The sequence below is a fragment of the Clarias gariepinus genome, chromosome 21 (assembly GCF_024256425.1).
Source record: "Clarias gariepinus isolate MV-2021 ecotype Netherlands chromosome 21, CGAR_prim_01v2, whole genome shotgun sequence".
Classification (NCBI taxonomy): domain Eukaryota; kingdom Metazoa; phylum Chordata; class Actinopteri; order Siluriformes; family Clariidae; genus Clarias; species Clarias gariepinus.
The window spans coordinates 18,193,295-18,216,692 of NC_071120.1; the positions used below are offsets into that span (position 1 = coordinate 18,193,295).

At 37.7% G+C, this 23,398-nt stretch overlaps 1 protein-coding gene across 1 annotated transcript in view; it reads right to left on the reverse strand.

Moving 5' to 3' along the window:
- The window catches only part of iqgap2 (IQ motif containing GTPase activating protein 2), a 50,386-nt gene extending 27,199 nt beyond the window's left edge, over window positions 1-23,187 (reverse strand). Inside the window, exons 1-5 of the mRNA XM_053480862.1 lie at window positions 22,927-23,187; window positions 13,507-13,606; window positions 2,715-2,871; window positions 1,805-1,882; window positions 889-965 (exon numbers count right to left, since the gene is read on the reverse strand). Of these exons, the coding sequence (XP_053336837.1) occupies window positions 889-965; window positions 1,805-1,882; window positions 2,715-2,871; window positions 13,507-13,606; window positions 22,927-22,972 (458 nt within the window). The 5' untranslated portion in view covers window positions 22,973-23,187. The remainder of the gene's footprint in view (window positions 1-888; window positions 966-1,804; window positions 1,883-2,714; window positions 2,872-13,506; window positions 13,607-22,926) is intronic.
- Window positions 23,188-23,398: the final 211 nt, after the last annotated feature.

The window sequence follows — 23,398 nt, forward strand, 5'->3', positions numbered from 1 at the left end:
GTTGGATCATTCAGACAATGGATTATTAAATAAACATTTAAATAATGCATGCACAGAGTTGAATGGCTTAATAAAAATGTATTTAACAAATTATAGATTTTGCACAGGACATTATACAAGAACATGGTAAAATAAACTGAAGCTGAGATGCGACGTGCGGGGGAGCTGTTGACTTTGGATACTATGTATGTAGCGTGTAACAGAAAGGAAACAGAAACCATCTCTTTACACAGGTTTCCTGTTAGGCTCGGCGACTGATATAACAGCATGTGTCGTCATATCAACAAAAAAAAAACATGAACTGTTGAGAACTTGCTGTCTTAAATACACTACCTAATCAGAGCTATTGCTGATAAATGAAAGTTTTTGTAGAGGACAATACGCATTGTGATGCTCACACACAAAAATAAAAAACATGTAAATACTATGCGTAAATATAACTTAGGGAAAGACATCTTGCAAACATGAGGATGCAGTTCATCACACCACAGAAACCGTAAAGGCCACCTGGTAACAAAAAAAAGTCTGCTGTTAAGTTAAAATGGCGGGAATCGACAGGAAGCCATGACAGGAAATGACTAAAAGCAGGCAGGAAGTAAAATGATGGGGCTCTGGAGATGATGCACCGCAGGACACTTGTCACTGAAACCATCAAGGACGTGAGATTGGTATATTGGGTGAGGTTGCTATGGCAGGCGTTTAAGCAACACAAAACACATGAGCAAGCACTTGCAGGTTGATATCTTATTGCTATATATATATATATATATATATATACTGTATATATGCAGCAGGGGTTTATGTCAGTGCTTAAGTAGCGCATGATGTCTTCAAGTTTTAATCACTTCTGCAGAGAGAATGAGGTAAGAAAAAAATCCTTGCCAGTACCTGAGTGCATGAACGCAGTAGATCACTTTGGGCATGTTTTTACGATCATACACGTCAGTTGTCTCGGGATAGAATATCTGAAAGCAGAATAAGTCTTCATGGGCTTTTTCATAAAACCAAGACAAAAACCATATGTTCATATTTAATCTGCCAGCTGTGGATAGATATAAACCACATAGGTAAAAATACAGAACGAGATCAGAAGAGTAAATGTCATTAATTCAAGCGATTTAAGCAAAACTGTGGTGTAACCACACATTGAACACGTGCAAAACCGCCATCAAGACTACATTGCAGCTAGGGCTATGCTATTTCTTTTAGGAAGATAACTGATTTAACTCACTTTTACCTAAAGGAGAAAAAAAACACTGTCTATTAGTAATAAAAAAATATATATACTGTAGCAGGTTTTTTATATTAAAACCTGGTGAGGGCTCATGAACTGGATGAGTTTTGCACACTACACTGGGTTTCACTTTACAGCTCGCTGCAGTTTTCCCCACCCTTGAGGGAAAGCTTTTGACAGGTACTGCAAACTCAAACAATCTCTGCTACTATGCAACATGTACAGAAGTGAATAAGCCAGTTAGGTAAACAACTAGGATTTCCAAACATGGCCATTGCCTGTCTACAAAAGAGATACATGTTATTTATTTAAAGGCCCTCAGACAGACATAAAAATCAAGGATTACAGTATAATATGTGATGTAGAATGAGTTTTGTTTTAGTCATTAATCGTGCATACTGTAGGTCTGACACCAGCGCTTATCTGGTTTAGACCTGTAAAAGGGCAATAATGTCTAATGTGATTTCAGGACAAATATATAAAAGTGTTAAGTGTCTGGGTGAGTGAGTGAGTATGTGTGTGTGTGTGTGTGTGTGTGTGTGTGTGGATGTACATCAATGAAAGCCTCACCTTTGGAAAACCAATGGACTCCATAGCTCTGAGCCACTGAACTGTGTTGTCTGTGTGTCTGAAGTGTAGCCCAGTGTGCTGAGAAACACAAGAAAGAAAGAAAACAGTGGACAGAATACACACTTAGTCCAGTTTATAAATATGCAAAACATACTGTGTTTATCTATTTCTTTTGAGCAGTCAGGTTAGAGAAATCAAACGAGCAAATCATGGAAACTTTTAAAATACAAATCAGTGATTTATCTCCACTCATGGGAATACTGAAGAAGTGAGAAGTCTCTGATGCATAAAGGACAACGAGCTTCCTGTAAATGCCGTGGGACTGAGATATCTGTGTATAGAACTGCTCAAAGTCTTTACGCTTGGTGAATGACACATTCACTATCTAACACAAATCCAATTGAAACTGCATACCTGAAATCTTAATTTCATTTTAAATTTTATTTTTTTAACAATGGTAATTGTTACAAAACATCTCAAATGGTACAAAAAAAAAAGGAAATATGTTCGAGAAATGTAAGGAAATGCAGTAAACCTTGAATTGTGAGCATAATTCGTTCCGGAAGCATGATTACAATCTGAAGCACTTGTACATCAAAGCGAATCTCCCCATAAGAAATAACAAAAATTACCCACAATCCCGCAACGTGAGAGAGAGAGAGAGAGAGAGAGAGAGAGAGAGAGAGAGAGAGAAGAGCCATTGGCTCAGGTGTGATCATGTGATGTTCGGCTGACCAAGCGTATACTTGAGACCGCGAGACCTCGCTCGTTTATCAAGTTAAAGTTTATAAAACAAATTCTTGCTTGTCTTGCAGAGCTCTTGCAGCCTGAGTTACTCACAATCCAAGGTTTTACTGTATGTGAAATTTTATAATTCTCAGTTTTTCCCTGATTAATTCACTCTGTGTACCTTGTAACGGCTCTGGTCTCTGTCGTAGATCTTTTTGTCAGAGACCAACTTGGGGGCGAAGAATTTTGCCAGTTTGCAAAGGTAGACGCCGTTCCTCAAGCCTTCCTCGAGCTCAGTGGTGGAAGGAAGTTCCTCCTCCAGACAGGCCTCTAACCACCTAAGAAAAAAAAAAAACTCTTAAGATGACCTCAGAGAATGTGGCTAAATCAAAAACCTCAAACCAAACTCCAAAAAGCAGACCTTCATCATCTTCTTAGAAATGCGGATGACATGTGACTGAAGAATCGTTTTGTAAGCAGTCTAAAATCATAAAAATGCACAGTATATTTTTTTTTGGTAGAAGCATTAGAAATTGTCTCCTAGGCTTTTAGTCCAAATTAAACTTTAAACCCGCAGGAGCCATCGCCTTGTCCAGACGAGTGAGCTCTACGTATAAAATATTCATAGTGAACTAATATTAGGTTTTAGATGGTGTTGGTATGATGCCAAAAGTTATATCTAACTCCATCACTAACAATTAGATGTAAACAAAATTCTCCCAGACTACATCAGTAATCAAAGTTTATTTAAAAGAGAGATCTAAAAAAACACCTGCTTAATATTCCCCTTAATACACACGCACAATAGCATTTCAGTTCCGTAGTGCGGCCTGTTTTTGAGATAATGTCTCGCTTCCTTTCACCAACTGTATTGCAAGATCCACTGCTGCAACCTTGTACAGTAAACAAATGAAACCTTGGACTGTCCCTGAGCTCCCTGTGTCCCTGTACCCAATATTAGACTATCTAGTAAACATTGACTTTTGTAATGAAAAAAAGAAGAAAAAGCTGCAGTGGTAGACTGTGATCATCAGACTAGTAGCGGTCAGCATGGAGTGGCTTTTCATTTTTTAGTTAAAATCAGGGTGATTACTTACTTCCTGATATACAGTACTAGTTTAGCAATGAAGAGAGGACCATAGGAAACATGTTTAGTGCAAGCGCAAAACAAACACCCATGTACTGGTGGTGTAATACAGTAGCACTATCTCCATCTCGATCTGTTCTCTGCTCCATACATTTGCATCTGTATCCACATTCGGATTTAAACCTGAGGTAGGTGTGGCCTAAACAGGGAAGGCTTTTCTGATATCATATTTGTGTGGCTGTGCAGGTTTGTTTCTGTTTCCCAAAATGCGTTCTGTTTTGAATGCACTGCTGTAAATGCATCGTTTTCTGCCCCAAGTTTCCTGGGATAGGCTCCAGGCCACCTGCGACCATGTATACAGGATTATGCATAGTATAGATGATGAATGAGTGAGTGATAAAGAGATCCATATTCATAACCATTTAAAATGCATTATCTGTTCATTACTTATAATATATTCTTTTTCGGTTATAGCTCTTAAATTTCCTTAAAAATACAGATACACAACAGTTGTGACACCACATTTGTCTTTGAAGTAATCTGAAACAACACAAAATGTTAGCACAAGGACCCTGCTACCAGAAAAAAAAAATCCCAGTATGGTATACCACCAGAGGTACAGTAGCAAGATACAAAGTACAGCTAAGTATTTCTTATTCTGTATTTTAATATTATTCCTGCAGTATGCTATACTTTCGCTCACTTAATTTCTTTTTATTTGGAAGATAGCTTATCCAGAGCAACTTACATGTTTTTAAAAAATCTAATTATACATCTGAGCAGTTGCGATTTAAGGGCCTTGCTCAAGGGCCCAACAGTGGCATCTTGGTGGTGCACGGGATTTAAACCTGGTCCAAGTTTACAGAAATAATTGGAAGGTCATTATAAAAGCACAGATTGGTTAACACATCAAAGTGATTGACAGGTAACTGGGCAGAGGTAAAGCCCACTTGGTCTCTGGGCTGCAGATCCTTTTTCAAGCGTCTAATGTGTCAAGCGTCTAAGGTAAGATTAGAAGAGATCTAACCAAATAGCTACTGTAACATGCTGTACAAAATATTTGTGAACTCACTTAGGCTTTTGGATTATGTTGCATGCCAACTACAATGTTGTTTAAATTTATATTTATTACATTTTAGCGCGTCCATTAAACTTATTGTATTCCGTATGCTTGCAGTATACCCATGTTTACCCGAGTAGACTACAGTATGTGTATTATGCAGGGTAGCAAGCTAGGCAAGGTCTTGTATTTTCACTTGAGTATTGAGTTTGTGTGTCCTTCAGTCACCTCTGTATATCACACAGATCGCTGACTCCTGAAAATGCTGGTTAAATGATGCAGGCTGGTGCAATTTCCTTTGCATGTGGCAATCACTGGTCCATGACCCACTGAACATGTGACCCCTGACCCACTAAAACAAGGCCTTATTGTCATGGCACCTACACTGGTACAGTTCGTGCCATGTCTGTGTAGGGGTAATGGCAATGTCCCAGGTGCTGGCAAGCAGTCTTACAAGTCTTACATTCTCCTTGTATTTCAGGAGACCATTCCTGGGGTATTATCTTTAAGTCTATTATCTTTGAGGATAATACTGAGGGAAACTCCATGCTCTATTGCCCTGAATGGAAAAAAACTACTCAAATGTGAAATTTGCTCGGTATCCCTACAAAAGGTTTATACTGCACTGTATAACACAAAGATTAGTTGCATATGAGCAGATTTAGGAGCATTAACTTTTGAAATGCCGTTTGCAGAACTTGTGGAAATGATTTGTGAGAATGTTTAAAGGTCTGCAATAAAGGGCAATTATAGGTAATAGACTAAATCTCAAATGATTTAACACTGATCATGCGCACCCTTTGGATGCCGTAGTCTGTGTATGCACACTCGTGTTTTTATTATCTGTTACATCTTACTAGGCGTGCTATATACAGTCCTATGTTTAGGCACCTCTTGATAAATAACAGATTTTGGTCATTTTTTTCTTGGAAATGGAAAAAATGCACAATATCTTCAGCAAACGTTGATGCATAGTTACTTTTAATGTCATAAATTGAACAAAAATAAAAATAAAATAAACAATATCGTGGCACTGTGCAAAAGTTTGGGCACCCTACATAATCAATATTTAGTACTTAGTAAAATCTTCTCTGGCAGATATCACACCTTGCAAACGCTTTTTATAGCCCGCTAAAAGTCTTTCAATTCTTGTACTGTACTTGGGATTTTCTCCCATTCTTCCTTGCAAAAGGCTTCTAGTTCTGTAATATTCTTTGGTCATCTTGCATGCACAGCTCTTTTAAGATCTACCCACAATGAAGTTTAAATCAGGGGACTGTGATGGCCATTCCAAAACCTTCAGCTTGTGTCTCTTGAGGTTTTCCATAGTGGATTTCGAGGTATGTTTAGGATAATTGTCCTGTTGTAGAAGCCATCCTCTTTTCAGCTTCAGCTTTTTGCTTGTATTTAGTGGAATCCACCCGTGCAATGTTTCCTGTGCCACTGGCTGCAACACAACCCCAAAGTATGATAGATCCACCCTCATGCTTAATAGTTGGCAAGGTGTTTTTTCATGAAATGCTGCTCCTTTTTTCTCCAAACATGGCTTTGCTGATTGTGACTAAAAAGGTTTATTTTAACTTCATCAATCCACATCACTTGTTACCAAAACGCATCAGGCTTTTGTAGATGTTCTGTTGCATACGTCTGACGTTGGATTTTATAATGGGGATGCAGGTGAGGTTTTCTTCTGCTGACTCTTCTATGAAGGTCTAGTGCAATGGTGCACCACCACTCCTGAGTCTGCTAAATCTTCCTGCTAAATCTTCTTGTAGCCTACTCCTCATTGTGGGCATCAACTTTCATCTTCAAAATCTTGTACAGCTGCTTAGAGGAACCCATGGTTTTGTATTTGCACATGGTTTGAAGAGTCAACATATTTGTAAAGCTTTGAAATTGGCATTAACTAATGACAGCTGTTGCCATGCATCAGATCTAATGAGCTGATTAAGGTCTGAAACCTTGTCAAATGAATCTGAGACTCTGAAACTTAGGGTGCCCAAACCTTTGCACAGTGCCACGATAATGTTTTTTTTTTTATTTATGGCATAAGAAGTAACTATGCATCACTGTTTGCTGAAAATATTGTGCATTTTTTCCATTTCCAATAGAGACTGTGTTAACATATTTTCAATTAAAGCATCACCAAAATCTGTTATTTATCAAAGGGTGCCTAAACCTTTGCATAAGACTGTATATACAGTATGATGTTTAGGGCTGCTTTAATTAAAAACAACACAGTTGGATCAACAATGGCTGAGATCAACATGCTGCCCCATCACACATCAGCAGTTCTGCTGCCTCCTCCCACAAGCTTTGCTCTCTGTCAACACAAACTGATCAGTTGGACACTGAAGAGAGAGTGAGACAGAGTCTCTAGCTGTGTCGGTTTACTGTCTCTTATGTACAGTCATAATCTGGGGAGGTTAACTGAGGATTTCAGTCACAAATCTGAAGTATCCAGTAGTAGTTTCATTATTTATTTATGTTTTTACAATCAAAGTGACAGCATGGTGTTTCTGTCTTAACACCTTTTCTTAACACCGGTTTCAAACTGGATATTCTGATATCAAGAAATAACATTAGGGACAATGTACAAAATCATAAACAGCATGCATAAGCCCTTAGTCAGTAAGATATTTTTATTTGTCAAGCCCGGGGGCCTTACAACAACACTTTGTACTGTATTCAGCTTCAAAACTTGGCTTTGTCTGACTTGATTGCAAAACTTCCTACACTAACATGAAAACACAATGAGACAAAAATAGAATTGTTCTCTTGATGTTATGCAAAAGAAAAAAAATAGAATATTGTAATTTGGTTAAATCCCCTCTAATCAACAATCTTCAAGTCTCAAATACAAATTGTCTGACAAAACAAATATTCCATATTGTATGGCTAAACGTCTCTAAAAGTACACTGCTACACTGTATTGCCAAAAGTATTCGCTCACCTGCCTTCACATGCATATGAATGTTGGAACAGGAAGGGGACATCCCCTCTCATGTTGAGAGCATGAAATTGTCCAAAATGTCTTGGTATGTTGAAGCTGTGTGTTCACTGGAAGTAAGGGGCAGAGCCCAACTTCTAAAAAAACAACCCCACATCAGTTCCAACATGACTGCACACCATTGCACAAAGCAAGGTCCATAAGAGATGGATGAGGGAGTACGGTGTGGAAGAAGTTCACTGGCCTCCACAGAATCCTGACCTCAACCCGATAGAAATCCTTTGGAAAAGGATTAGAGCGAAGACTGTGGCCTTCTTGTCCAACAGTGTCTAACCTCACAAATGTTCTTCTGGAAGAATGGTCAAAAATCCCCATAAACACACTCCTAAACCTTGTGGAAAGCCTTACCAGGAGAGTTGGAGCTGTTAACGGGGCGGGGCCAACATTATATTAAACCCCATGGATTAAGAGCTGGATCTTACTCAATTTAATATGCGTGTGAAGGCAGGCGAGCAAATACTTTTGGCAATATAGTGTATCTTCCTCTGTTCAGGCTTGGTTACTACAGTAGGTCAGGTGTGGGCTTATACCAAAAGTGCAATATGATATTGATATTATATAAAAAATTAAAATGATGAATTAGTACATATACAGTATAGTTACATTATTTAGTACAGCTATACAGTTTAATTGTCTTTACACATAGTTAAATATCAGTCACAGTGTCAAGTCTCCAATGATATTATATTATCGAACCTGACAACCGTTGACAGATTTTGCATAGAGGCTCCACATCAGTATATGAGTTATCACTTAATCTAATCCAAAACAAAAGTCTTTTCTTCCTAATAAAATGGGATCTAAGCCAAGCGTGGAATCATTTGTACAGATGTTTTGAGTTTTCCGATATAAGCTTACACTGTGTGGAATCTCCACTCTTTCCCCTACATTGCACAGGCTTTTAACATCCTCAATGTTTGTAAAAGGTAAAAGAATAAAGGCATGTTTTGTATTCGTCATTGTGAAAAAAAATCTATCGAGGTACGTCTGACTTATCTGTCGTTAGACAGTTAACATCAGGTTAAATCATTCGACACTTTCATGCTGCGCAAGCCTAGTTGATTTTGAATTATTATACGTATACTTATTATAATCATTATAAGGTACAGTACTGTGTAAAAGTCTTGCAAATAAATGCTTTTGAATGTCTTCAAAAAAAAAAGTGGTGAAAAAAACTATAAAGACCAGTAAACAGTAATTAGTCAGTGTTTGGTGTGACAACACTTTGAGGACCTTCTAGTCTCAGGTATAATTTGCGTAGTTTTATATGGAAATCAGCTACTAAGTTTTACTGAGCATCCTGTAGAACCACCCACAACTCTTTTAAGGTATTTGACTGTTGAATCTGCTTCCTTCTTGCATTCAACCCGCCAGCTTCCATTTTGTTTTTGTTTTTTATGTGTAAAATGTGGTTGCTTATATAATGTGCTTCCTTTTTTTCTTGAAACACAAATTTTCTAATTCTAATCGATTCTTTTAATTTTGTGGTGGAAAATTAAAAAATGTTTTTGTACTAACTCAATAATAAAGTCCAAAACATTTTAATTAAACATTTTAAAATCCCTAAAAATGTTTGTACTGAAAATACACAGGATGTCAAAGTACTGTAGCTATATATTTTTGTCACAACGAACAGTGAATTTTTATAAATTTTTTTGCTTATGGTGAGAACACGAGGTCAGTAATGATACAGAACCCCTGAAGTAGAGAGGGTTAAGGGTCCAGTAGCAGCTTAGCAACCTTCTGATCAGTATCCAAAGACTGCTGAGTCACCCTCACCCGATAATAACTGAATAACAGGCTGTGAGTTTAAAGGGTTAATATTTTGTAAAGGCCTAAATTGAGTCCAAACTCATGCTATACGTCCTGTTTGGAACTATAAAACATGTCAGTAATTTCTGACTTTTACACAGTTCGATTAATAGAGCTGTAGAAAATGTGGCCTGTGTTTTTCACACACACACACACGGACACACACACATATATATATATATATATATATATATATATATATATATATATATATAATATCTCATTTTTACTTCCTTAAAACAGCTGCTACTTCTGGAGAGTACTTCTGAGATCTGAAACTGCAAACCAGAAGTGAATACATAACTGTCATTTTATAACTGACTGTTATTATATTATGCTTTTTTTTATAATTTCATTCTTGAATAGACAAACAACACTATGCTCAGTATTTAATATGTTACAATGACACTATATTTAATTACTTATTGCTGAGGTGAATCACATGTTTAATTTCATACGTATGTTTAAAACACACAGCTTACAAAAAAATAGATGACATGAAGGCAGTGGGAGTCCACCTCCCTGTCACTGTGTCAACAGTGTTGTGCACCAGGTGGACTTTCTCCAGTGGATAAATATACATGGTTACTTGCTCCCCAACTAATCATGTTTGGTCAACATGCATCCTTCAAAAATAAACCCGAGCTTCATAAAAGAATCCGCAAAATTGTTTATCATATAGGTTAATTTTGTACACTTAAATGCACAAGAACCGAGATATAATATGGCGATATTCATTTTCTTTTAAAACCCACTGAGACTGAGATTGCATTGTACATCTAAAATCATACTGATTTAGAAAGAACATAAAAAATTTTCCTTGGAGGAGTAAACTAAGCCTGAGACTTAACGACAAGTGTCTTGGGGATTAGAAGTGGATCTACACAGCAGGCATTCTCACTCAACCTCTCAAAAAGACTAAACTCACAGGACTTGGCCATCACACAGCACTAAGAGTTAATGGGGGGAAAAAAAGTCTTCCCAAAGGACTGTTATCTACGAAAGCACACAGGGGTAAACATGTATTATTTACTTAAAGTCAGCAGGTACAAAGTCTCCTCGGTGAAGCAGGAGGGGAAAAGGTGTGGGAAAGAGTGTGTGCCTGTCAGCTGACGTGCTGCACACAGCCATTTGTGCCACTCAATTTAAGCAAAGGAAAGTTACAGGAGTGTGGAATAAAAAAGGTGGAAAAGAAAAAGAAGTAAAAATTCACCTCATTTACATTGCCCAACCAACAAACCAACTAATAAAAAAAGACACCACTAAACAAATAGTTAAGAGCCTGAAACTGGATAATTACTGCAGTGATTAATATGTTTCAAGCAGCAACAACTTATTTAACTATAACTGATGCAGTGAAGAAAGCAAAAGAAAGGAGATTGTTGAAAATACTTTAATTGGGTTAAAAACTGTAAAATGTATTATTAAACCTGGAAGTATAGTAGTGAACCATCATCTTTGTGGTCAGAAAAACATCCTGAATCTGTGTGATTGGAGATCACTTAAAAACGCTTAGTGAAATCAAATTTCACTATCAAAAAAAATAATAATAATTTTGCTATGCTTAATGGCTTATCAGTGAGACAAATTTGAAAGAAAGGGCTTTTGCTAGGAGGCATAAAAAAGGATTGTGCAGCATTGAAAAAAGGGTCATGTCATCTGTGCGTCCAGATTTATCCTGTTCCAGAGTGATTGGCGCATCAGGGTTGTAAGAAGAGAGGTGAATAAAGTGATTCGCCCGTCATGCCTGGTGCCTATTGTACAAGCCTGTGGTGGCACAGTGTTATAATCTGGGGTTCTTCTATTGGTTGGGTTTAGGTTCATCAACGTCATGAGCCCGAAAAAAACTAGGTCAGCTGACAACCAGAATATGCCGAATGACCATTTTTTCAGTCCATGTTTTTTTTTTTTTCTTCCCTGAAAACAGGTTTCATCAGGCTCAAATTGTGAAAGTGTGGTTCAGGGAGCATGACACATCACTTTCACGCACGGATTGGCCACCACAGATTTCAGACTGTAACCCTACTGACTATCTTGTTTGGATGTGCTGGAGAACACATACACATTATGCTGTGCTCCGACTCTCCCATCATGAATACGAGATCTTAGAGAGAGATTAATGTGACAGTGGATGGAAATAAAAGTTGTGACATTGCAGAAGCTCATCACATGGTTTATAATCAAATGGCAGTCCAATTAAATATTAGAGTATCATATGAATATGAAGTAAAACATTTAAAGCATTAAGATTTGATAAACTATAGATACAAATCAAATGTATTGTACCATCTATTCTTTTTAGGGAATACCATCCCCCATGAAAGTCCTTGTAGAACGCAACACAAAGAAGAATGAATATTTATATAGATTTGTTCAGGTGGATTAAAAACCTATAATGCTTTCAAACTTACAGCAAATGTAGTATTCGCTTGATGTATAACGACATGTGGCTGTGCAGAAGTCAAGCATTTTGTGACAATGGCCAGGTTTCTGTGACTCAAAGTGTCCAAGTGGACTGTTCACACATAATAGCCTGTGAGGAGCTTTACTGGCCAATTAGTGACCAGCACTATAATCCTAATGCAATTTGACAGGTTTCCTGGAACAGAGGCTTTAGACGGACTCATGGCCAAGAGTCATCGCAATCTGTGTAGAAAAGCATCATGTGAAGTCTTATTCATCTTAGTATTCACCATTAGTTGCAGTTTTGACTCAGCTAACAGGCCAGAATGGCTCAAATCAAACCGCAAAACCAGGGAATTTATTTCTTTTGTCCTTTTGTCCCTCACAATGCACTGATCTTCTCTAAACTGAAGCATGCCTTATTGTATTTAAAATAATAGTCCCTGATGCTAGATGGACTGCTTTATGTATTTCAGAAACTCATAATCACCTGGCATTTTCACGCACACCAGGAGCTCAAAATATGCACATAAAATTGAGAAAAACGACTGAAGAGTCTGCAAGCTAAAACACCTTGTTGGTAACAAAGACCAGAGGAGAATTACAAAACCAAACAGGTCTGAGTAAACAGGAAGTATATAGTAACTTAAATAATCATTCTGACCTCAACCTGTGGTGAGCACGAAACATCTCTGAACACATGACACACCCGGCTCTCTGGTGGTGCATAGGCTACAGGCAACATATGCATGCTGAGATGACTTAGTGCAAACCATGGTGGAACATGTACAGTAAGTGATTATATGAGTTAGTTTTTTTACTGTATATGATTCCTGGCAGCTCAAACCATTGTCTCTCCCTTATTAACAGGGCAGGTCCATACATAGAACGCCTAGCACTGTCACTTAATGTTGATTTTGCACTATTTTGTTTAAACTCTAGAGACTGTTATGTGTGTGTGTGTGTGTGTGTGTGTGTGTGTGTGTGTGTGTGTGTGTGTGTGTGAAAATCCCAGGAGATCAGCAGTTTCGGAGAAATACTTAAACCAGCCCATCTGACACCAACAACCATGCCGCAGTTATAGTAATAGACATGATGCCTTTTCGCTTATACCAATGTTTGATGTAAATCTCTTGACCTGTATTATGTATCTATATTGTGCTGCTGCCACATGATTGGGTAATTGTATAACTGCATTATTGATCAGATGCACAGGTGTCGCTATACACTGCTAATTACAACACATGACATATCGACTGTATAGGCTTTCTGATAAACACCATGTGGTTTATTTGTCTTCGCAATTACATAAAGATATGCAAAAGTATCATTTGAATATAGCTTATCTGTATTGAACATTTTGAAAACACCACCAAACCTAGTCATAACACTTCAGTGTAGAGATAAAACATGTACAGTAAAACATGGTACAATAAGGTAATGTTACTTGGAAATGCTTGTCAAACAAGCATATAGAGATGAAGTGTCATGATGTGTCTATAAACTTCACAAATGCAAGCAAAGCAATCTGATAAACAGACCAGCATCAACTGATAAAAAGACCTGACGAATCTAAAGCCTAAAGTGTACAGTAAACCTACCGCTTGGCCTCCTCCAGGTGACAGAGATATTCGTAGGCGATATTCTGCCGTCTTCTTTCATCCATTTGCTCTGCCGTGAGCCTCTCGTCATCCACGATGGCTGTAAACAAACGAAGGAGAATTAATTAACAGTGACAAAGTCGAAACGCTAATTTAGGGAAGAAATTAACCTTGGTGGCACACCTTCAATTAGCACATACTGTACACAAACTGGTTCAATTCAATCCAATTGCATTTATTTGTATTGCGCTTTTAACAATTGTCATTGTGCAAAGCAGCTTTGCACAATCAAAAGAAATTTTAAAAGTTTGTATAATATGTGAACGTGCATGAAGCTAGATGATCAGATTGTCCCTGATGAGCAAGCCAAGAGCGAGGGTGACAGCGGCAAGGAAAAACTCCTTGAGATGGCAATAGGAAAAAACCTTAAGAGGAACCAAACTCCGCAGGGAACCCATCCTCATTTGGGTGATAACGGAGAACAGGGATTGATCTGTGTCATACTGTGGGTTAGGCAGCTGTCAGTTCAATATAACAGTTATCTTTAAGTTATTGGAGGCTCAGGTAGACTGTAGGAAAACTGGTGATGCTATACAAATCCTCTGCCAGCACTGCACCCAATAATTTAATTATTGCATTCATTTGCACTTTAGAAAAAACATCAACGTCAATAACAATTCTTGATCTTTATATCCTGATCCAATTTATATAAATAAAAAAAAAGGTTTCGTCTGTTCTTTGGCTAGAAATCAGTCTTTTAATGATATTATACATTGGAGGTCTCAGAAAAATTTCTGTCTGTATGACGATATTTCTGTCCAGACGATTTTTGTCACAGCATCACACAAAACTGTCTCAACAGAATTTAATATAACATAAGTTAAATCAAAAATGTTGAATTTTAGGGGGAAGTTATGAGCATTTTTTTTTTGCCAGATTACCTCAAAGCAACCAGCGCATTTGCCTTTGAGGTAGGCGTGGCTATACGCATCACTCAACAGAGCCAATCAACGCAATCGTTTACCGTACACATACGGTATATGCGGGAGACTGTAATGTCCTTAGAAAGCAGACAAATTCTTATGCAACACAAACAAACACACATGAGAACACAGCCTGGCTTACTCCAAAAAAAAAAGCTATATAACTTTTGAAAAGTGAATCTTCACAGATTTACAGTATGGACAGATCATTGTAGGTTTATTCGTCCTGTGTGAAGTTTAAAACCACTTTGTTCTGAAACCATGGCGTTAATAAAAAGCAGACATGTGAAACGCCAGTATGAGAAAAAAACACGGGTCGTATCCACAGCAGTCGGAGGTGAGGGCGTGTGAAATACCCGAGCTGAGAGTGTTAGCCGCTTAAATTAAAATGTTGTGTAAAAGTGATGTTATGATCAGTCATGTGTCGGATGTATTAAAAATACTTTATACAGGGAGTATATTTGGCTGATGAAAAACGAAGTACCACTTAGCATAAAGGAGGCAAAATTTTTCATTATTTTTACATGTACGCGCTTTAACCTGAAATTATAACAATAATATCAGTGATTACATTAAAGCTTTTTTTTTAGCTTTTAACCTTTTAACTATTTCTAGAAATTCTTTACCCATCCACGACAGAAACTAACCCTAATAAGTAGGTAAGTAAAAAGTAAATAATAAGTAATAAACACATACACAGCCTTATGTCTTGTTCTTCTGAGGAACACTGCATCATCAGGGATCATGGCCTTAATGGGGTGATGACTAAGTTACAAAAACACTTGTCAGTGATTTCTGAAAAGATATGCATCCCTTTCCCCTGTCTTGCTCAATGCTTTTCTTTCTAGGTGAGTGCATTTAAACATTTATCTAAACTTCTTTAACCAGGCCAACATACAGTATTAAAGCTAGAGTGCATTAGCTTGCCATTTCAGCTTTAATGTGTGCAAGCTTATGGAACCTGGGTGGAGTTCCTACCTGACACTTACACATGGACTTATCAAGATCAACCGTATTTGTGCCACAAGTGAACTGTAGACACCGCCTGTGATTCTTAAACCCTATGATTACAGAGAGCATGCTTACTTTAAATCTACACCTGCAAAAGCTGCAAAAGAGTTAACCCTTTTGTCTTCTGTCTATAAATAACAGATAACAAAGTGGAGCTACAGTTGGACTTGGAGTTGTCTTTTTTTGCCTACATGTGTAACAATAGAAAATGTAACTGAAAAGGGTTTTGAAATATTTTTTAATCTATTGCCTCATCACATATTAAAAACCACTTACACCCCACCCTGGTCAGAAAGTGGTGATTCATTTTGTTTAAAAGTAGCACTGACAGTAGTTCACCTGACGGAGGTGTATAGGAGGTCCAGCTTTAGCACAGGTGACATATAAAACAACTCGCCCAAAGCGCCAACAGACCCCGGCCCGGCCCTGGTTTATATTTAAGCCCACCTTCTAATACATTATTGATTCTATGACTTACAGTCAAACTTCGGATTGCGAGTAACGCAGTTTGCGAGAGTTCCGCAAGACAAGCAAAGTGCCCGTCTCTTACTGGTATTATCAACATCCGTGCACGCATGTACTGTTTACTATAACACTTGTATAACATAAATGTTTTACACACACGTTAGAGAGATTTCTTGTTTATTTTTCCGATAAAGCAGTGTTTCGGTTGTGTGCGCGCATGTGTGTAAAAAGAGTGGCGGAAGGGTAACTGTGTAAGACGTGAAGGGGCTTTAGATTTACACACACACATACACAGCGCCTGCACGCACAAACGAAAACACTTATCTGTCGAGATTTATTATTGAAGGTAAAGTGCAGGTTAATTTTGTTTTATTTTTACTTTATACTATATTTCCACTGTACTTATATTGAGACTTGTGTGACAGACACTTCAAACTTTAAATTTAAAGCCTGTTAGTAATTGCTGAGACGACAGTGTACTGTAAGACATTCATTTAGGAGTCACCAGTATCAGCACTTTAGAAGAAAGGCCGTTCCAGTTTTATCTGGTGATAAAAAGACGACACAAGTGTTAATTTCGTCAACGCAAATAGTGACAAAAAATATTCGGCCTTTTTTCTTGTAACTAAGGCGAGACAATGACGAGGCGATGACGAGACGTCACGGATATTAATTAACAGCAACAAAATCAGCATGCAATATCATTGACGAAAAAAATAAAAGACTAATATGTGGTTTAAAAAAATAAATAAATAATAAAACATTTGTCTTAATTTTTCGTGAACATATAATTTTTATCACAATCTGCTGCAATACGGTGTTCATTTATTATGAAATGAGCAGCAGTGTTTTCCGGGTCAGCATGCAGCATATCAGGAGTAGTTTGCACATGCACAATGTAGGTGACGGGATGTTAAAAGCTCAGTCATCTTTAACAGCTGTATTATTCAGCAGAAAGAAAAGAGACGATATAGACGCCAGGTTCAATTCCCGTCTTAGTGTGCATGGAGTTTGCATGTTCTCGTGTTCCCATGCATGGTGGGTTTCCTCTGGGTACTCCGGTTTTCTCCCACAGTCCAGAGACCTGCAGATTAGGCTAATTGGTGTTCCCAAATTGTCCTTATTGTGTGAATGTGTGTGTCCTGCAATGGATCGTCAGCCTATACTGGTGTACCCCGCCTTATGCCCTTAGTTTCCTGGGATAGGCTCCAGGCCCCCCGCGAACCTGGAAACAGGATAAAGTGTTATAAACGATGAGTGAGTGAGTGAACTGGAGAAAAAAAGGGGAAATTTGAAGTAATATCAGAGGGGAAATAGTGTGGGCACACATATGCTGGGGAAATAAAACAAACCTAAAGAGACGCATCACGGCAAACCATAAAATCACCCAGTTTTACAGCCCCTTTGTGGTAATTATGTCACCACATGTTAACATAAGTATGTTGTGATGTATTTTATTTTATAGTTAAACTGTTGCCAAACACATTAACCTAATAGGTTAGCCAATGATTGAAACTATCCCTACAACAGTGCAAGTTTGTAAATTCATATAAAAAAAAGTTTCAAAACACTGTCCATACTGCTCCTATTGTTTTGTAGTAAAAAAAAAACATGAACTGCAGCAGTTGTTACAATGGGTAAAAATAAATAGAATTAGGTGAAATAAATACATGTATAAATGTATGTTAAAAAAATTTAAATACATAAAAAAAATGCATTTTAAATATTAAGATAATAGTTTTGTAAAAAAAAAAAAACTTTAAAAAAAATGGTTTTGGCTAAACTAGACTGACTGTAGTGTTAATTAATAATAGTCTTATTGCTAAAATGCTACATTTTCTAGACTTAAATACTTAAGGGATCCTCTGACTAACTAAAATAAAATGTCCAGACCTTTAGTTGACCAAAATTTGACTGAGCAGAAATAGGATAAGAATGACTAAGTATGATAAAAACCAACAGGGACATTTATCCTGGGACTAAGACTAAGACTAAAATTGAAAATAGCTGACAAAATTACCACTAGCCTACAGGTGCTATAATATACGGTATACAAGCTGCAAATAGACATCCTCTTTTTTTAGATGCCATGCTCATCTTTTTTTTTTTTTGCACTGGAAATAACCTGCCATTGACTATTTGGATGAATATGGTACAGTACACTTTTACCTTACATGGTGCTCATGATATCAGCAAGGCAGTGATGTCATCATAACACAACTGAAAACAGACTTGTGTAGCTATTAATTGAAAACATATAAATATGATTTAATGCGGTCAAACTCAAACTCTGATCTAAAGCCACAGCTGCATGATAGCTGCGTTTTCTCTGGGATAGTCATAACATCATGTGCTTGGAGCCAACCCACTAACTGATTTAATATGGTGACTTCAATGCATGAGATGTTCACATGTACAACAACGACAGAACTTATCTATAAGCACATCATCCTGCTACTAAAATTTGCGTAATAACAGAATTTTGTGTGTGTGTGTGTGTGTGTGTGGGCATGTTAGGATAGAATCAGTTCGAGGGAGGCCTTTTACTGAAAAAGGGGTTGGGGGAACAGCAACTCAGCTACTGTGGGTAATTGAATGTGGTGTTTGCATGTTCCCCCTTGCTTTGTGGGTTTCCTCAGAGTAGTTCGTTTTCTCTCACATGCATGGTAGGATGATTGATGCATCACTGTCACGAACATAACATCTAGTCTATCATCAATTTTATTGTGTATCATATTATGGTATTAGCATGTGACAGGCATCATGGGCCAACTGATTCATCCCTATTAGTTTCTGCCAGGAGATGAGCACACAGAATCCAGCCAGCGCAGCACCAACTGTTTTCTCCACTCACCTAATAAAAAAGAGATCTAATGACACAATCACATGCTTGCCTTTTGTTTTTAGTAAATAAGTGCCTCATCGTGATTAACAGCGCAGCAAACTTTAAGTGCGCACACATACACACATGCTGTGTGACTTGCCAACAGATCTCCACTGGGACTCATCCCGCAGCTCCATCTTTTCAACCATAACCGTCCATCCATCCATGGCCACCACAATGCTAAGAAGAAAGAATCACTAGAAACATTACATCATACCTCATGTGGAAGTAATGATCAACAACAGCAAGGGGCCAAGAAAGGCTGCATGCTGTGTTGGAGTTTTGGTACTGTACTCTTCCTCATTTAACTAAATGGAAAGGCTATGTTACAGGCTGGGAAGGGTAAAATTAAGGAAAAAAATAATGTTAGGTATTTAGATTTACTGACTTTGGTGCATTAAATGTCAAGCTTATTTTAGGCCTAATGTAACTATGCTTAATTCTGACAGTTACTCTATCCTTAGGTTTACAATTTAGCATGTGACAAAACTCTAAAAGATCTACAGTATAAACAGTATCTAATAATACATTATTACAACAATACCGCAGGCCATAAATAAAGGGCAACTTAATACTATTATGACATCTACTGTGACATCGAAACACTAAGTGTACTGGCGTCGCCCATCCTGTTTTGATACCTCACCTTAGCTGTTAAGGGTTTAGCAAGGATATTACATCTATTAGTTTGTTCTACTGATCATCTCAATAAGCATGTTATGCTTTTTTTTAAATAATTGGTGCCAAAATGTCAGCATAACAAGACATAATTCTCGATGGTTTACAGTTTCTCACTTCTTTCATAATCACTGATTAGGTCGTGATGTTTATCAACCCCTATCTCTCAATACTGGTCTCTGCGGTCAACTAGGTATTTACCTCCTCCACTTCAGAAACATTAACAGACAGGTACAGACTGACTTTCTAGAACATGGTGGATTCTAGATATAGAGGGAGGACAATCAAAACGTCAATAAAAAACATACAGGATACATCCCCTTACTTCAAAGCTCTTGCTAAATGCATGTCTGCAAAAACACATGGCCCATTTTCTTTTTCTCTGCTTTCTAGAACCAGAGGCAGTCACACAGACGGGGGTTTCCTATTTTATTGGCGGCAACCAGAATGTGGTAAAACGTTTTGCTTCATTCTAGAAAAAAATGTTGTGACCTAAAAATCACACGCACACCCTAATACCCCCTTCCCCCCAACCCAAAAAAAACACCCTCACTAGGGATGCCTTTATCAGGGTGTGACTCAATCAATGATTTGTCACACATTGTGTAGTAGCACATTCAACAAATACACAACACTAGCACACAACCAATATATTAATTATATTTGACTCAATAAGGGCCTGGCATGAAAATGGTGTGTTTACTGGTGTGAGGCAAAAGAGGCAGAGTATGAAACAGATGTAGGTACGTTTATAATATAAATAAAAAGCATTTGTTTTTCAATTAAAGCGTTTTGGATGTCAATGAGGAAATTCTAGTCTTGTCGTATACCTAGAGGTTTTCAATTCAAATCAAGTGAAGATAAGTAGAATTCTATTGTCCAAATGTGACGAGGGAAACTCAAATCATAAAGTCATCAGGCGGGACACCATGCAGTCCGAACATCACATGCTCTGGTAGCCCAGAAACCTAATCAATTACAGTAAAGTAATGAGTACATTACAATACAATATTATCTTTTTTTTTTAAATACATCAAAGTGGCTGCTACTTACAAAGAAAAGTTACCTAATAGTTGGGATGGGAATCACCAGGGATCACCTGATACGATATTATCACGATACCTACAGTAGGTGACAGTTTGTATTGTGATTGTCTAAGTATCACAATTTTATAAATATCCCGAATTTACCCTGGAGGGGTTCCAGTCCATTGGAGGGCGCACAAGCATGCACTTACACACAGACTCGCTCACCCATGCAGTCTGGACAATTTGGGAACGCCAATTAGCTTAGTCTGCATGTCTTTGAGCAGTGGGAGGAAATCAGAGCACCTAGAGGAAACACCCCAAGCACAGGGAGAACATGCAAACTCCACCCACATAGACCTGAGGCAGGAATCGAATCCTCAAGCGTGGAGATGCAAAGGCCACAGTGCTAATCACTAAACGACCATGCCTCCCTGCTGTAACGGTCATGTGTGCAAAAACCTTTGCTATTAGTTTGCTCACCCCTAAAACTAAACACACAAACCAGGAATTTTTTTAACCCATTATTTTAAAGCTCAGGACTCACACTTTTACACATTCAGACTTACATTCCTTTCTCACACAACCGCATACCTTTGACATTCATTTCACTGTCCTGCATTATTCATACTGGTTACTGAATAACTTGCTTTAAGTATAACTAAATAATAAGCTGGGACGTTATAATGTTAAGAGGCCCACAATGGACAGTGGAGGTAGGTTTTGTAAAGCAAACATGTCAAAAACGAGTAGGATAAGATTGGTGAGCAAAATTCCAAACTAGTATTTGACCTAATGAAGCAGCTCCGGGTTAATATTAAACCTGCAAAGCAACCTTCAGGTCCTGCCAAAAATGATTGAGAAACAGGATTTTATCCAAATCAAACATCACAGACGTTTTACACTTGACACATGTAACTCATTAATCCAAATATACAACATGCATGTAATGGTAATGCAAAGTATTAGTGTCGTTGACAGGAAAGAGTTTGTAGAAATAGTTAAAAGGTTGAAGCTAAAAAAATAAGCTGGTCAGTGATTTAATTTAATTAGTGACATTATTTCAGGTTGAAGCCCACATACATGTCTGCTTGCAGCAATGATGAACCCTTTAATTTTTATACACTGCAACTTCACAAAATTTTGTTTGCCATGACAGCATTATATGGGGTTTCATTGTATTTTTGGCTACATATTAGGAAATTGTACAAGATTAACCTAGTTTACGGACAAGTTTTAATCTACTGTTATTTCATCTTATAACAATCAATGGGAAAGAGAGGATATAGAAAAGTTTATGTTTACACCTTGTTTACACTAAGTTGTACTTCTTTCGTCGTCAGCCAAATACACTCCCTGTTCGTAATTGGAGAGTAAATCACAGATGAGAAATCGGAAAGGTAGATCGGATAAAGATTACGTTTTGTCGTTTTCTTAAAAACGACTCCAGCGCGTTAAAATTTACTTCATTTAAATCACTTCAGTGCTGTTATTTCCACAGTGAATATATTAACTAATCAAAGGTAAAATTGAAGCGTAGCTTTTCTAATTAATACCTATTGGTGCAGGTGTGTGTTTACATTTAGCAAGTAGCTTATTTTAAAGCAGTTTATTAAATCTGCCACCTAATGACTCACAACATCACTTTTAGTCAACATTTTGATTTCACTTATGGTCCAGGTTAAACTTCAGACAGATGTCTAATTACTGCAAATGTTTTATTGAATCCTGTCCCGCCAGTTTTGCATGATGCTGTGACATAAGAGGCTGGACAGACAGACAGACATACAAACAGAGAGAAAGAAAAAAAATATTCCAGAAACCGGTTTCAGGTTCTCTAATATATGAAACGTACAGATATGACTGAAAAAGCATGTTCTGACCAAGGTACAGACAAAACCTTTCTTTTATTTATATAGATTATCTGTCCATTACAGGATTCTCACTGTTTATGGACAAACAGTTAAAACGGTCATGTATGCTTACTTGGAAGTCGTTTAGAGCTTTTAATTATTTAATGTCATGTGCTTTAACAACTGCCAAAGCTAATGTTTAACAAGAAAAAGTGTTTGCTGGCCTACGCTTAACTACAGTTAATCTCCATGCAAATGATCAGAGTGAGTAAATGCCTCAGGGTTTGATTTGAGCCTTGGCTTCTCTTCCCTTATATCTACTGTAACACTTGATTGAATAAAAGATAAGCAAAATGAGAAAACAAACACCCAGGAGAGTAAAAGTTGAATACTGTATTAGGACAGGTTAGATACCTGTAGCCTAGTTTGTTTGTAACTACAACTAGAAATGTTTCTAGTGCTAAAGTGTGAGTTTTAAGTCTGACTGGTGTAACAGGAAAAAAAAGAATAATTTAACTTACATCCATAGCGGGGTCTGTGTGAAGTGGCGCCGTCTTCATAGTACATCCTGTCACCGCCTGTTTACTCTCCCAACATCAACCGCGCTTCCTTTCACACTTCTTATTGTTGTAAATCTCAGAGCTTCCTCTAGAATAACTTTAAAACAAAGTATGTCCTGGAGTTTTTAGCCAGACTCGACCTTTCTGTTAAAAAAAGAAATCTTCTGTCATGTCTGCAGTCCGGTGTGAAACAGTTCTCCCATCGCGCTCAGTGGCTGTCACTGACAGTTTCCTTTACTGACAGTTAGCTCATAAAGAGCGCCGAGGGTCGCGAGCGCCTACGTAAAAATCGCGCCATCTGGCGGGAAAAGGGAGGGGAGACTAACATGAGCACAGCACGTGACATACAGCATGAACAGTGAGGATATGCTGTATATGTTCCAGAACAATCTTATATCTAAAATGTCTGTGAAGATGTCAACAATGACCTATA